The sequence below is a fragment of the Pelophylax lessonae genome (genome assembly GCF_965119305.1).
Source record: "Pelophylax lessonae genome assembly, chromosome: 6".
In the NCBI taxonomy this organism is placed as follows: domain Eukaryota; kingdom Metazoa; phylum Chordata; class Amphibia; order Anura; family Ranidae; genus Pelophylax; species Pelophylax lessonae.
In genome coordinates, this window is record NC_138773.1 from 227,898,792 (window position 1) to 227,915,857 (window position 17,066).

At 43.3% G+C, this 17,066-nt stretch overlaps 1 protein-coding gene across 7 annotated transcripts in view; it reads right to left on the minus strand.

The window, feature by feature from the left end:
* The window catches only part of AGAP1 (ArfGAP with GTPase domain, ankyrin repeat and PH domain 1), a 627,710-nt gene that overhangs the window by 182,540 nt on the left and 428,104 nt on the right, over positions 1–17,066 (minus strand). For all 7 annotated transcript variants that reach the window (XM_082260665.1, XM_082260664.1, XM_082260666.1 and 4 more), the window contains one exon: positions 5,746–5,838. In XM_082260665.1, coding sequence (XP_082116791.1) covers positions 5,746–5,838 — 93 coding nt within the window. The remainder of the gene's footprint in view (positions 1–5,745; positions 5,839–17,066) is intronic.

Below are 17,066 nucleotides of genomic sequence, written 5' to 3' on the forward strand. Positions count from 1 at the left end.
GTGATTGGCTCAGCGCAGTATACTATATGTAGCCGAAGCTGCGGTACATACTGGTGCAGTGTTACCACACATCCAGCAGGCTGGATGCCCTCTTCCTCTTAAGGTTCATATTTTATACTCCTGTCTGATTAGTGGGTGTAAATGAATGGCTGCTAGACAAGACCCCATCCTGGGGTAGGGCAGTAGTCTTATACGGCGATTATAGCCCAAAACCTATGTTTTAACTGGAAAATTAGGGGGGTCATCTTATACGCCGGCAAATACGGTACTTGTTTTTAAGCTTTTTTTTTTTTTCCCCAGTTACTTCCTGTTTTTTTGCCTAGGCAAGTGATGTCATACACCCCAAGTCTTCTCAGGAGGAGTGGTTTTCTCAGCTAAGCACACTCTCTTGCATGCATGCTTGAGCAAAGCAGATGGATTCCAGGAAGTAAATGCTACATGAATCATCTGCCCTTACTCAAGATGTCTACAGGCAGAAATGCTAGGGGGTTGGTTTTCAAAGTGATTTTTCAGCATAATAAATCAGACACATGAATGGATTTGGGGAGGTTCTTTGAATATTAAAAATTAATTAAAAGCAGTAGTAAACCGCAGCTGGGAAAAAAAGAAAAAACACCTGTAATGCAATTGCATTAAATAGTAGCACATAATGAAATACTTACCTTGCACTAAGCCTTCCAGCGGCATTCTGTCACCGCTGAGAGGGCTGACATCTTTCCCAGGTCTTTCTTTCGCGCGCGGGAGTCCTGGTTTTGGCATTATGCTCTGAAGGTCTGGCAAGGTATGCCGGACCTTCAGAGCGCATGGGCTGGTGACATCCCTGGCTGCATCCAGGGTGAATATCTCCTAAACAGTGTACATTTAGAAGATATTGTTACCTACAGGTAAGCCCCATTATTGTCTTACCTGTAGGTAAAATAACCACAAAGCGGGCTTTACTACCACTTTAAATAATGATTTTGGTTTGTGGTACTCGGATGCAGTGAAGATCCGCTTTAAGGTAGAAAACCTACCCAAGCCTAAATCTGCCCCCCCCCCCCCCATTCTAAACCCTATACACTAACTACCCTGTAAAGGAAAAATGTGTATACTTCCCTAATCTAAGGCTGGCCAGAGATGGAGCAAATCTATGCTATAAAGAAGACTGTTACAGACATAACATTATCTGCTTAAGTCCATATACGTAAATTCACAATGCTCGTAGACACATCGGCTAACGCGTTTTGAGGTTACCCTCTTCTTCAGAGTCTTGTCTCAATGACTACTGGTATAGCTGAAGGACTTTATGGTCCAATTCCGTGCCTCTCAGCCTGGTGCTTTAACTTTGCAGATCCTTCTCTCAGACATGAGCAGATGATGTTATGTCGAAGCTATGATGCAAGCATTGGTTTGTGAGTACATTCACCTCCATTTAATAAAACATGTTTTGAGGATAATGCGCTAGGCCCACGCGCCTTCTTTGTTTCCTATACTCTCAGTGATAGGAATAGGAACTGCCCTGCAAAACCCGAATTATCTAAAGGGTTAAGCTGGCCATACATGTTCAATCTTCTTTTACAATTTTCCTATAGATTTACTTTAAATTATGTAGTGCAAGGGCCTGCCTAATTGAATACAATTGAAATCTGTTTAGTTTTTTTGACCTTATATTGGAATATTGTACAGGAACATTGAACATGTATGGAAGGGGTCTTCAAACTATGGCCCTCCAGTTGTTCAGGAACTACAATTCCCATCATGCCTATTCATGTCTGTCAATGTCAGCGTTTTACAATGCCTCGTGGGATGTGTAGTTCCGCAACAGCTAGAGGGCCGTAGTTTGAGGATCCATGATGTATGGCCAGCCTTAGTCCATCTAAAAGAGATATTCTAGCTGTAGGTGGTGTCTCCTGGCATAAATTACATGCTGGTTTCTTATTTTCTTGGCCAGGAAGCAAAATCCAATAGGTGGTCCAACCGTCCAGCATTTACTACAAACTAAACTTTTGATTTTGGGTAGGATGACTCTATATTCGGACAAAAAAAACCCTAGATATCCACGCCGTCTAACAAGAGCTCATCTTTCTTCGCGCCTCCTGCTCTAAAATAATAAAAGGTAAAATCTAGTTAGTTGTGATGGGTTACTGCACATGACTGCGCCTTACATGACTATTAAATAGGCACAAATGTTCATTATATTAATAAGCTTATGCAAACAAAGCATCCAGCGCCCACTACACAAACCAAGCCGTGAAGCAAAGCGCAGGAAAACACACACACACTGCATTTAGCTCCCGCACACACAAACACACATTGCATCCAGCTCACATCCCCACATTGTTCCTATCATTACATCTAATTGGTAAACATGATTGTGGAGCTGGGAGAACAGACACTTAACGAAAAGCAACAAAAAGGGAAAAAATGAAGTGAGAGAGAGTGTGCAGACCCCAGGGAATTACCAAATCAATTAACAACTAATTCAGGATGTAATTTCCGGATTGCCTCTTAGCACAAAACTGTATCTTTAATTTCTCAAGCAATAAGCATCATCCAGAGAGAGGGCTCTAACACACACTGACGCTTCAAATGAGTTTACAAGTATCTCTTTTTGATTGGCTATATAACATTATTTTCTTCACAGTTCGTTGACACTGCTGCCGAGTGCTTGGAAAGATTTAATTATACTGGTACAATCGTTAGCAGCTTTCAGTCCCATCCACAAGGACTCGTAATGAGTCTCTGTGACTCAACCAACGCTGGGTGACCAAATTATATGCGGCAAAGTGATACAATTCCGCTCCTAATGGGAAACTGTTTATGGGCCCCATTTAATAAAGATTTGTCCCAGAGGCTCTGGCGCGAGGCGCTGGAAAGAGACGTACAAACTTCTGTCCAGAGATCTGATCTATCTCCTGTGACAGCAGGCGGGGAGCGGAGGTCTGTGAAAGGTCCTGTATCACGGCTTTAAAGTGGAGCTGTCACAAAGTAAAATCGCTCAGCAATCATAATTCAGCTTGCGACAATTCGCCCAGCAGTTGTATAGATTTATAGGCTTCCCATACCACTGGATATCACTGTAACATATGATTGCATTTAGCGACACATGTAGGCATCCAACCACTGCGCAGATAAGAACGAAGCTGCCATTTTTTACACGACTTTCTAGAATATGTAGACATAGACTGTATGTAAACCCAGCAGATGACAATGCATGACACAGTTTAAGCCCTTCACTGCAGAAAGCAAACACATGATGCCTTTGCCAAACGCTGTGATGATGTGGAGGAACTGGTCACTGAGTATGTGGACTGTAATATGGATTGCAAGCTTTGTGATCAAGTGTATACTAGTAAGCAAGTTGTCCACAGCATGGAGGCAAGTGGACATAGACATGCACACCCTGGCAGCTGATATGTCTGGAGCCACCTCGCATCTGCCAGCATGGATCTGCATGTCACCTTCCTTGCCTCATTTGTACCTCATTAACTGCCTCTGACTTAACAAGATTTATGCAAATAGCACCAGAGGAGCCTCTACCTCCCACTGCAATCAAGTGTTCTGTATGTACGGCTTTCCATAGCCAAAAGAAGCGCAATATGGGAGAGGAGAGGGACTCTAATACAAATAATACATTCACATTACAAGGTGCGTGTGTGGGCAAGTTGGCGTGTTTAAATATACATGTATTTATATTTGAACAAACATAAAGTAACATTCACATGAAGGCAAAATAAACATTGTGTATACACAGAATAAAAAGAACTGCTCAGTGGCCCATTTTTTAGGTTTTGTTCACACCAATGTGTTATGGGAACACACGTAAAATCATGAGCTTTCCCACAACGTACAAAAACAAGCCTGCAGAAGTGCCATTAATTTACAGGCATCTCCATGCATCTTGCAAACGTGTGCCAAAACGCATAGTACTGTGTGTTTTGCTGCTGCGTAGTTTTGAAAATTATGCAGACACCTTTTTTATGTGTTTCTCGCTCAAAAGGCAGACCATCAAAATATATTGGCTGCCCTAAACGTGACACCCAAAACAGCACATGCTCTCGATGGCACCAGAGGGTTGTGAACAGAGCCTTACTTGTAATCTAAATTGGGAAACTGAGCCTATTATAAGTTCACATGGGCAATTTCCTCCTTCTTTATTTAAAGCTGGCTATACACCATTCAGCCCAACATACTTTGACTTAAAAAAAACGAAGGAGCAGGTGTCACCAACTGTCAGACTTTAATGGGTGCAGCCGGAGATTTGTCCATCTGTGCTGTTAGTGTAGCTGGAGGAAGCTGTTGGATTTCTTTAGTTCAAATGGCAGGCTGAATTAAATAAATCTATACGTGTATGGCCAGCTTTAGTTATCCTAATTGAATTGCATCATTGTTGTGTATATGAAAAGGGTTGTGTGAAGTCCTAAGACTGCACCTCACCCGTTTACACAATGGGGTTGATTTACTAAAGGCAAATAGACTGTGCACTTTGCAAGTGCAGTTTCCCCAGAGCTTAGTTAATGAGATGAAGTTTCACTTTGCAAAGAATACCCAATCATATGCAAAGAAAATAAAATAAACTGCATTTTTTGCTTGCACATAATTGGATGATGGAAATCAGCAGAGCTTCCCCCTCATTTACTAAGCTCTGGAGCAACTGCACTGGTAAAGTGCACAGTCTATTTGCCTTTAGTAAATCAATACAATGTCATACTTTTTAAGCAATAACAGAACAAACAGGGCAGTGTGCTCTTTCATCAATATATGCGCTGCTTAGGGAGAGGGGAAACACAAATACAAGATGGCAGGAGTCTGTAAATATTTGGCAGTAGGATTATACCTTGCATTAGAAAATGCCTCTTATCAACTTATTGACTTAAAAAGCTTTTGTAAAGTATGGCATGTTTTGATACTCAATGGTCATCTACGCGGCAGCATAAACCTATACAACAAAAAGCAAAACTATTGTAGAACCCTCAAAGACTCCCTGATGTCTGCCGAGGCAGGAATCACAAGTTGTATATGTGTTCCCAGCCTCGTTATAAGGCTCTTGCTTGCAATCTGGATTCACACCAAAGCATTTCCTCCTCGTTAGGCTACTAACGGCCTCTTATGGGCTAACGTTTCCAAGCCGCAGCTCCTGCTGACTCTACCTCGCCCCCCTTTTCCCTGAGCGTCACCAGAAAGGATTAATTAAGCCCGTTCATTAGGGCTGTAAACGCTCACTCGGGTAATGGAGGCCTAAATGAAACTGAACCTAATCAAAAGGTACAAGTACTTCATTAGCAAATTACAAACAGGGTCTTGCAGCTGACACGTTCAGTGTGGCTAATTGCCCGTCGGCCGTCAGAGGGGGGCTCAGATTACCAGCCAAACCAAGCCCGTACGTGGTTATCAGAGGGGGGCTCCGAATCCCCCAGCAGACAGGCGCAGAGAGGCCCAATCAAAGCATTCTGCACAAAGGCGTCACTTTGAAGCTGCCTGGGCCTGGCTGCCTCCCCCTGAACAGCTCACTTCATTAGGGCCTGTTGTCACATGGCAGATCCCCTCCCCCTCTCACACCACCTCTTTATCCTAATGATCCCATTTTAATGTGCGCAGGATTCGTGCCTAATTGATGTCAAGTGAGCAACTCTTCCACATTCAGGGAGGGGGGCATCAAACGCAGTGCAGAGAGCGGGGGGCTCGGAGACGAGACCCCGAGCGTGGGCTCCTCTAATTACACACTGGAGCCTGGCGGAGGGAGGCGGAGGCAGGGAGGAAGCTTACCTGTTTAATTGGTATTGCTCGCCCGCTGCCGATGCTGTCTGCTCTGCTCTCTAGACCTTTCTTATCTTTGTCTGGGTCGCTCCCTTTTCGAGACTGAAAAGCAAAAGTTCACATCCCGTTAAAACCTCCACAAACACAGAGCGTCCGCTCTCCAGGCGCGCCTCCCGCCCCTCGCCACAGCAGTCTGCTTCATTTAATCTGCTGTGGACACAGAAATTAGAACAGCAAGGTTAGATTGCAAGCTTCTGCAGAAAAATAATGTCTTACCGTGAGACTTCTCTTCAGTCAGCAGACTATTAATTCACCCTTTACTGGCAAAGGGAAGGTACTGAACACCTAGAATAATTCCATCCTTCATCAAAAGTTGGATCCTGATTCACTCCATTTACACTTTGCTGGTAATTTACTTAGTGATTTTTTTTTAAAAAAGCGTTATAGACAATTGGATGCTAGAAATGATTTCATTCTCAGGGCCAAGAGTGAAAATAAAAGTATCAATTGACAGCAGATCAATCCAACAGATCATGGCTGGATGCAGACGTATGTTTATGTGTACCAGCCAACAAATCCAGAAACCACACAATGTGATTTGCTGGACTCGTACTGCATTCAGAAATTGGCCAGGTAACGCTTTTATTTTTCAAATTGTACCAGAAAAATTAGACTGTTGGGTTCCTATAGGCCACAACTTCTGTAAAAGATGGAATCTGGGTGCTATGGCTAAAATTCTTTGCATTTTCTGTTATTAGGGCAACACCCTATATGTCTGCATGCACATGCCTTCCTCTGAAATGCTTTATAATCTAGAAGTGAGGAAGAGGTAAATAATAAGCTATGGCAAGTTTACCGCTTTTACCAGGAACCACTTCACTTTAGACACCATGATCAGTTGCTGAAAGTCTAACTGTGTTTTGTGTTTTTGATCAGGGAGATAGAATTATAATATCTTGGATGACACAGATTGGTGGTTACTAGATGGCCATTTACTGACAATTCATTCAGATGATCTTTTTGTCCAGCCAATGCCAGTACTGACAAACCAAACAATATCGGATTTCAACCTTACTACGCCTAAGGGCTCTTTCACACGGAGCGGACCGCATTGCGATCCGCTCCGGCACTTTTTTTTTTCACGGAGCGGATGACACTTGTCATCCGCTCCGTATTTCCGCATATCATCCCATCCTTTTGCGGATGATATACAGACATAATGTAAGTCTATGGCCATTGCGGATGTCAGCGGATGACACAGCTGACATCCGATTTTGCTTCCTTTCCGTTTTTTGAACGGAGGAAAAATAGGGTTCTGTTCCGTTCCAAAAAACGGAACAGAACTGAAAGGAAGAAAATCGGATGTCAGCGGATGGTATTCCACTGACATCCGCAATGCCATTGACTTACATTATGTCCGTAAATCATCCGCAAAAAAATAGGATGATTTGCGGACATAGGGAGCGCCCGTGTGAAAGGGCCCTAAAGTGATATTACAGTAGTATTTATTTTTTTTTGTTTAAAAAACAAAAAACAAACATGTTATACTTCCTTGCTTTGTGCATTGGTTTTGCACAGAGCAGCCCTGATCCTCATCTTCTGGGGGTCCCCCACCAGCGCCCCTGGCTCCTCCACCCGCTGAGTGCCCCCACAGCAAGCAGCTTGCTATGGGGGCACCCGAGCCAAGCCACTGCTCTGTGTGTCCATTAGGACACAGAGTGGTGGCTCTGGCCCACCCCCCCCCCTCTCCCCTCATTGGCTCACTGACATTGATTGACCAATGGTACCCGCTGCGGTGTCTCAGCTGAGGCTCTCGTGCAACATACCTGAATCGAGATGGGGCTCAGGTAAGTATTAAGGGGGCTGCTGCACACAGAAGGTTTTTTATCCTAATGCATAGAATGCATTAAAGAGGAAGTAAACTTCCATACATGCCGTTTACCTATAGGGAAGCCTATAATAAGGCTTGCCTATAGGTAGTATAAATATCTCCTAAACTCGCACCGTTTAGGAGATATTTACATTACATTTAGTCAGTGACATCACTGGCGCATGGGCTCTGAACGGTGGATCCCGCACATGCGCCGGAGTGACGTCATCATGGCTCTGGCCAGTCACAGAGCCAGAGTCCACAAACCCGGAAGCAAGAAAGGTGAAGATGGGAGCCCTTGCAGCACTGACATTGCGGGGCTGAAACAACTTTGTTTTAAGGTAAGTTTCATATAATGTGCTAGTATGCAGGGGGAAAAAAACCCTCCAGGTAAAAAAAAAAACATTCTGCTTTGCATGTGTCCCCCCAGCCCCCCCCCCCCCCTTATACTTACCTTAGTCCGATCCACCAATGTGCACGAGAGCAACAGCTGTCCCTCCTCACTGCACAGATTGATGGCACAATTGGTTCGCTGCCATCAATTTCTGTGATGAAGAAAGGCTGAGGTGCCCTGTCTGTGTTAAACACAGACAAGATGGCTTGGGAGCGTGCCCATATGAGTGCCCTAATGGTAAGCGGCTTCCTATAGGGGCACTCGCCGAAGAGGAGGAACCAGCAGCGACACCGTGGGACCCCAGAACAGGAGGATCAGGGCTGCTCTGTGCAATACCATTACACAGAGCAGGTAAGTATATGTTTGTTATTTTAAAGGGAAAAAAGGTGTAATGTTACTTTAAGGAGTGATTTTCTTTCCTTTCAATCACAAGTTGAAGGAAAGAAAATTGCTCAATTCCCCCATCAACTCTGACTGTTTCATGGGGGAATCCCTCCCACTGAGCTATTGTGTTCTCCTGGCGGGAGAATATTATTGCCACTTGAAATAATCGCATGAAAAATCTGACATGCTGGTTGGACACAAGGTAATCAATGGATCAACTTAGCTACAATCTGCCTGCCAATACATGGATTGAATCTCAGCCAGCCCCTGCTGAACCAGCTGAGATTCGAACTGTCTATGGCTGGCTTTAAGCATACGCCGCATGATGGATCATGTGACATGGCAGTACAAGAAAATATCACTCTTGCAGTAATACTCAAAATCAAACAAGGATAAAGTGAGTGGCCCTGTCGCTACCCTCCAAGGCTGAAATATTTCAATTGAAAAATCAAAGGATCGGGACAAAACAAAAAATGGCAGTTGAACAGCAGCTGCATCTAATAGGAAGCAGCCGCTGTTCAGGTATTCTGACAAATGCTGATGCTGGCTGTGAGATGACAATAGCCATGGCGGGTTTATTTGTCCATCTGCACTGTACAGCATGGATGAAAGCATCTATTATCTCGTTCAGACTAAACATCTGTATATGGCCAGTTTAAAGGATAAGTTCACCTTTAGGAACATGTTACACCTGTATTTAGGGTGTAACATGTTACTATGCAGCAACTTCCCTCACCCTCTGAGCCACCATGACAGCAGGGAGAGAACTGGCAGTTGTCAATGGGCTGTAAAGGGCGCTGATGAATGCCCTCATAGTCCAGTCGCTCTTCCTGCAGCTCTGAAACTGACAGCCTGAAATGAGGTAGAGGTTCAGGGCAGTAAGAAAATAATGCAGGGGTCTGACATTGCAACCACAATCCACTGATCACGGCTACAATGCTCTGCAGGTTTCTGAGAAAAAATAAATACATTTTTTTATTTGCTATAATATTTGCCTTTATTTTTCAAGCTGAACTTAGCCTTTAAATCTCCAACAACATTGATAGAAATATTTTTTTTTTTTTTTTTTAGTAAAGTAAGGAAAGCCTAGAACTCCTGTTAGCTTTTTATTGCTGTCAATGTCCCTACTACAGATTTACCACACTTCCTGTCTGGTAAAATGGTTGTCACCAGGACAAAGAATGAGGGGAAATCTCCCAAAACAGAGTTCCAGACAGCAGAAAAAATCCTTCCAATCCTTTCTCCCCTATGCAAAAACTCAGTTTTGGGTGGACATTCAGGCTGAAAAAAAATCAACAGTTTTGGGAAGTCTTCTTTTGTAGTTTAGCTTCCATTGGTGAGAGGTGTCACCCTAACTGTGCACAAAGAAAATATACACTCACTGGCCACTTTAATAGGTACACCTTGCTAGAACCAGGTTGGACCCCCTGTTGCCTTCAGAACAGCTTTAATTCTTTGTGACATAGATTCACCAAGGTGTTAGAAACATTCTCAGAGGTTTTGGTCCAAATTAACACGATCGCATCACGCAGTTGCTGCAGATTTGTCGGCTGCACATCCATGATGCAAATCTCCCTTCCACCACATCTCAAAGGTGCTCTTTTGGATGGATATCTGGTGAGTGTGGAGGCCATTGGAGTACAGTGACCTCATTGTCATGTTTAAGAAACCAGATTGAGATGATCTGAGCTTTGTGACATGGTGCATTATCCTGCTGGAAGGAGCCATCAGAAGATGGGTACACTGTAGTCATAAAGGGATGGACATGGTCAGCAACAATACTCAGGTAGGCCGTGGCGTTCAAACAATGCTCAGTTGGGGTTCAAAGCGTGCCAAGAAAATATCCCCCACACCATTACACCACCAGCCTGAATGGTTGATACAAGGCAGGATGGATCCATGCTTTCATTTTGTTGATACCAAATTCTGACCCAAACATCTGAATGTCACAGCTGAAATCGAGACTCATCAGACAATCTTGTACTGTTCAATTTTGGTGAGCCTGTGAGAATTGTAGACTAAGTTTCTTGTTCTTAGCTGATAGGAGTGGCACCTGCTGTGATCTTCTGCTGCTGTAGTCCATCAGCTTTAAGGTTTGATGTGTTGTGTGAGTTACTGTTGCTTATCATTTCAAACCAGTCTGCCCATTCTACTCTGACCTCTGACACCAACAAGGCATTTTTCTCCACACAGCTGCCGCTCACTGGAGATTTTCTCTTTTTCAGACCATTCTCTGTAAAACCTAGAGATGGGTGTGCGTGAAAATCCCAGTAGATCAGCAGAAATACTCAGACCAGCCCATCTGGCACCAAAAACCATGCCATATTCAAAGTCACTTAAATCCCCTTTCTTCCCCATTCTGATGCTCGGTTTGAGCTTCAGCAAGTCATTTTCACCACCTCCAGATGCCTGAATGCATTGAGTTGCTGCCATGTGATTTCCCATTTAGCAATTTGTGCTACCAAACAATTGAACAGGTGTACCTAATAAAGTGGACAATGAGTGTAGTTTTATTCTCTAAAACTTTTCACATTAAAATTACCTAGCAATCAGATTAGATGTATTTTACAACCTTTCTAGACCCCTTTTCTATTAAAATAGCACTCAGGATTTGGGACAGTCATAACAATACTAGGCTCAGTCTGTTATCAGAGTACAACACATACTGCATACAGATTTGTGATGGGAATAAATCAGTAACTTGTACTTTAATTGCACTTTCTTTAATCTGGGATATATGCAAAACCGCATAGCAGGTTTGTTAAATCCTCCTAAAAAAAGCGCTGATGCTGAAGAACACAGGGTGTTTATTAATGCTGAAGATGGAAAAATAAATACATCATTATGACTGCAGCGCACTTGTCACCTGCACACAGGGGAGACAACCATTTTGCCAACTGAACCAATATGTATAATAGAGCAGCCTATCAATTCACTAAGGGAGTGATGACATCACTGATCATGAGGGGAGGATACACAAAGGTTATACATCTAGGAGAGCAGAACCAACAGCAATGATGAGTAAAGAGCAATAACCCATAGTGAGCAGAGAGCAACAATCTTTCATTGATCTAAATTGCAAAAAAAGGAGAGGCTATTGGTTGCTTTGGATTTCTGAATTAAAAAAATCAAACCTTATCTTTGCACTGCTTTATACTACAGCAGTGATGATAAAAGCTCAATAATCTCTTTATTAGGGTTTCACAGATGCCGGTATCAGTGCCGATACTAAGTATTTGCACAAGTACTTGTACTCGTGCAAATGCTCCAATACTGAAACGGATACCTTCAGACTCAGTTCACATACACTATTGTCAAAAGTATTGGGACACCTGCCTTTACACGCACATGAACTTTAATGGCATCCTAGTCTTAGTCCGTAGGGTTCAATATTGCATTGGCCCACCCTTTGCAGCTATAACCGCCTCAAATATTCTGGGAAGGCTGTCCACAAGGTTTAGGAGTGTGTCTTTGGGAATGTTTGACCATTCTTCCAGAAGCGCATTTGTGAGATCAGACACTGAAGTGGACGAGAAGGCCTGGCTCGCAGTCTCCGCTCCAATTCATCCCAAAGGTGTTCTTTCGGGTTGAGGTCAGGACTCTGTGCAGGTCAGTTGAGTTCCTCCACCCCAAACTCACACATCCATGTCTTTATTGGCCTTGCTTTGCGCACTGGTCCAAATCATCTGGTGGAGGGGGGATTATGGTGTGGGGTCGGAGGACGGAGGTTGAGCAATTTAAACAATGATTATAACAAAAATGCCAGTTTTCACCTTCAGATACAGAGCGAATGTTAACACAACATAAAATGTGATCCTGTTTCCGAGGGGAAGTGTGAAGGTTTATTGTTATTCCCATTGATCGAGGAGAACAACTCTTAAGTCACCACGGGAACAACGTGCACCCATATGTTCTATGCTGTTGTTGACCTCTCTATAACATGAGGGTCAACACTATCTGGTAAGCAGTTTACCTCATACTCATGTGGTGTTTGGATACCATTCCATCTACTTTTTACTCACTGGTGTGTGGAGGAGTCTCCCTGTTCACCCTTCTTATGGACTTTTTATATGGACTATCATTGTGTCACATTTCATCTGCATTGGGGCTGCCCTTTTTTGTATATGTTGTGGGGTTGTTTTTCAGGGGTTGGGCTTAGCCCTTTACTTCCATGTAAAGTTAACTATTACGGCGTCAGCATAAAAAATACATTTTGGACAATTTCACGCTCCCAACTTTGAGGGAACAGTTTGGGAATGGCCCCTTTCTGTTCCAACATGACTGCACACCAGAGCACAAACCAAGGTCCATAAAGTTCTGACCTCAACCTGATAGAACATCTTTGTAATGAATTAGAGCCGAGACTGCGAGCCAGGCCTTCTTGTCCACATCAGTGTCTGACCTCACAAATGTGCCTCTGGAACAATGGTCAAACATTCCCATAGACACACTCCTAAACAGAAGAGTTGAAGCGGTTATAGTTGCAAAGGGTGGCCCAACTCAATATTGAACCCTACAGACTAAGACTGGGATGCCACCAAAGTTCATGTGTATGTAAAGGCAGGCGTCCCAATACTTGTGACAATATAGTGTATTTGAATAGGCTGTAAAAACTTACAGAAACGCACATGAAAACAGATGTTAAACGGATATCTCTGCAAGTGAAATCTGTGTGGTTAGCCCTAAAAAAAAACTGTCACATGACACTAAAAATAGGTATCAGTAATTGGTATCGGCGATTACTTGAGAAAAAATATTGGTATTCTTACTCGGTCTTAAAAAACTGGTATTGATGCATCCCTACTATTTATCAAACACACACTTTGGGACAGCTTTTAATGTTTATCTGTAGCCTAAATTTTAGATGGGACAGTCTATCTCTAGCCATTTATTTTATTGCTGTCTGTGTCCCCCTGGGAAGATTCACCCTCTTTTTTTTATCCTGGTGACCACGATCAGAGACAGATAGTGATGACAAAGCCAAAATTTTACAGTTGTCACCAGAACAAGAGATATGGGGAATTGTTCCAAGAGGGACACTTGTTCCAGTCACCACTGTCTAAGAGAGAAATTTCCCTTATTTGGAGAGATTTTTATTTGCTTGCGGTTGAGTCTATGAGACAGAATAAGCAAAGAATAAACTGGCAGGGGGTGTAACCATTACCTACTCTATCCAAAATTAAAAAAAATCTTTCTCTTACGTCCTCCGACAGTCGCCGCCACCTCTAAGTCATCACTATTGGGTATTGACTTCCGCTCTGCAATAGTGATGACTTAGAGGTGGTGGCGACTGTCGGAGGACTCAGAGAAAGGAATTTTACAGGTAAGATTTTACATGAATTCAGTTTTTGGCTATACATATACTTTAAATATCCCATGGCAGGTAAAGTTTTGTTGCCAGTACCCCCCCCCCCCCCCTTAAAGAGGAACCTAATTCCCCCCCCATACATTTATTTCTGTTCTTATCTTGTTCACTGGGTTGTCCTCAAACATACTCACATACCTAGCAAATTAATTGCTGTGATCCACATAACCGCTGCTGTGCGCCAGGTCCTGCACCGCCATCGTCCTTCCTGATAACATTGGGAGCTGAGCTGGCCATCCCTTCCTGATTCAGACAGCTTTCCCCAATGATGCCCCATCAGGGGTTTGCCCTCCTCTGGCCCCTTTGCTGAAGCGGATGACCCCAGGGTATGTGAATAGCATTTCCCTGGAGGCTTCAGGAGCAGAGAAGCTGTCATTCTCGTCTAAGCAAGAATGCAGGCGGGGTGGAGAGCAAACACAAAAAACAAAACCACGTTTCAATTGATCAGGGGATGGGGGGAGGAGCTTGATGGGATCAAAATTGCTAAGCTTTGAGCAAAGGCTGCTTTTTACTACTAAATGTACTTTTCTGCTCCTGTAGTGCTTTTTTTTTTTTAATGTGTTTTCATGTAGTGGTATAGGTTATGTGCAGTTTCCAGAAAGTGCATCTTCCATAGGGATACATCTAAAACACCTGCATTTATTGCACAGGGCTGCATACAGAACACAATTCCCTGCCCCCAGGAAAATCTAAACATGCCAATTCCAAAAACTGCACCACAGCACAAGAAAATAGCATTTAAAACACTTTGTAAAGTGCAACTAAACCCAATTACAAAATTGTAAAATATTGCAGCGTACCTGTTTTCTTGATGTGGTAGCTGCATTACTTATCTTTTTTTTTAGGCAGTTATTTCTTCAGCAAGTAGAGAAAATACCCTTTGAACCGCATGCAACATCCTGAGATTTTTTGTAAAGACTTTTAGGCTCCATTCACACCTAGGCGTATCGATTTACTGACATTTTTTAATGCTTTTTTTTGCAGCTTTTTACAAGCTTTTTTAAAGCATTTTAGAAGCATATTACAAGGGTTTTACAGCTTCAGGCGTTTTGTTTAGCCAATAGAAAGCACTAGGGGGAGGAGAGGGCAAGGAAACTAGGGATGGAGAGCTGCTATCTGAGCAGAAAACGAGAGACAAAATACTTGTAAAAAGCTCAAGTCAGGCATTTCTATTGAAATCTATGGGGCCAAAAACGCTTGCAATCTGCCAAAAAGAAGCTCATGTACTTTTTGGAGCAACATGCTGCTTCAGGCAACAGAATGCCCAGATGTGAACAGGGACCATTGAAATGAATGGGATTTGGCTTGTTGAGCGTTTTAGAGCTACAAGTTGCAAGAAGAAAATTGCCCAGGTGTGAATGGGGCCTACGTCTAAGTATCCCCTATTTATCCATCCTTTACTGTAATGGAGATGAACAAAGGTAGATGTGTTTGGAGTCCAATAACCAATGCTCCCTTTCCATGGATGCACTTGGAGGGAGTAAGTGTAGCCACCCGAAGACAGGAAGGGTGTAAGTCACAGGATCACTAGGTGAAAAAAAAGACTGAAAATAACAATTGCAGCCACCACATCCAAGGACAGGTACGCTGTAATAGAATACCATTTTTGTTTAGCGTTTCTATACACTTATACTTTATAAGTGCAGAAGTAGGAATAGGCCCCAACTGTATAAATGTTTTACAAATTATTCTTTATTTTGCAGCAGAAAGTCACAATCCTTTAGTCTGTCTTTATTTTATTTTATTTTTTATTTCAGTTTGTTTAGAAAAAACAAGAGTAAGACCTTACCGTAAAATCAGTTTCTCTGAAGTCATTGAGATATGCTGCCCCCTGCAGGAGTAGTTCTAGGTTGGGAAAATGTAAATCTCCACGCTCATGGGGCTGTCCCCACAGGCATAACCCACACACCCTCTGCCCCAGCAAACCAGTTTAGTTGTAAGCAGTGAAACATCCCCATATCAGAGGGGCGGGTGCTGCGTCTGTCAATGGACTTCAGAGAAACAGATTTTATGGTAAGATCTTACAAAAATCTTGTTTTCTCTATCGTCCATTGACAGACGCAGCCTCCATCTTCATTAGCCATTAGGATGCCCAAAAGCAGCCTAGGTATGAGGGGTAGGAAGAATGCAACCAGATAGTAACGTAAACTCCAAAGGCTAAACTTAGTCAACTGGGTAACCTGAAGCTCAACCAAAACAACAAGAGCTCACCCAGGCGAAAAAAAACCCTAAGAGAAACAAATCATTCTCTTACGAAACAGCAGCCTGCAAAAACCTTGCGGCCAAAAGAGGCATCTAAAGAAGCCAACAAATCCACCTTGTAGAATTTTGTAAAAGTGTGCACAGACGACTAAGTGGCTGCCTTACAAACTTGTACAACAGAGGCTTGATGGTGAAAAGCCCAAGAGGCACTCAGCGCTCTAGTAGAATGCACCTTCACAGGGATACGAGGAACCTGACCCTTGAGTGAATAAGCCTGAACAACCGTCTGCCTGATCCATCTTGATATGGTCGCAGCAGACGCAGCCAAACCTTTTCGAGGTCCGTCCGTAAGGACAAAAAGAGAGTCAGTTTTCCAAACAGACTCAGTAACTGTCAGATAAACCATTATCACCCAAACCACATCCAGAGAGTGCAAGGCAAATTTCTTGGGATGCTTAGGCTTAGGACATAAGGAAGGCAACACAATGTGTCTTCATTGAGATGAAAATTCGACACCACCTTAGGGAGGAAGGACGGATTAGGTCGGATAACCACTTTATCTCTGTGGACCACCAAATAAGGCAAACGACAGGACAGCGATGCCAACTCAGATACTCTGTGAGCAGAAGTAATAGCCACCAGGAAGTCAACCTTCTGCGACAAAGAAAGCAGAGAAATCTCTCTAATATTCTCAAAAGGAGGCTTTTAAAGAATAGACAAAACCAGATTGGTGATCACACGGAGGCAACGAGGATCTCCTCAGAGGAGCCAGATATCGCACCCCCTGACTAAAAGTGTGAATCAAGCAATTAGTAGCCAGTGGACGTTCGAAGTAAATAGCCAAGGCCGACACTTGGCCCTTGATAGTGCCCAAAGCCAATCGCTGCTCAACCCTGTTATGTAAAAAGGCCAAAACCCTAGCTATAGAAAACAAGCGAGGGAGCAGCTGCAGCTATTCACACCAAGAAATGTACGATTTCCACGTATGATGATAGATCTTCCTTGAGGTCGATTTCCTGGCCTTCATAAGAGTAGGAATCACCGAGTCAGAAAGTCCTCCATCCCTCGATACCTTGCTTTCAACAGCCAAGTCGTTTAAGCCAGTGACCGTAAAG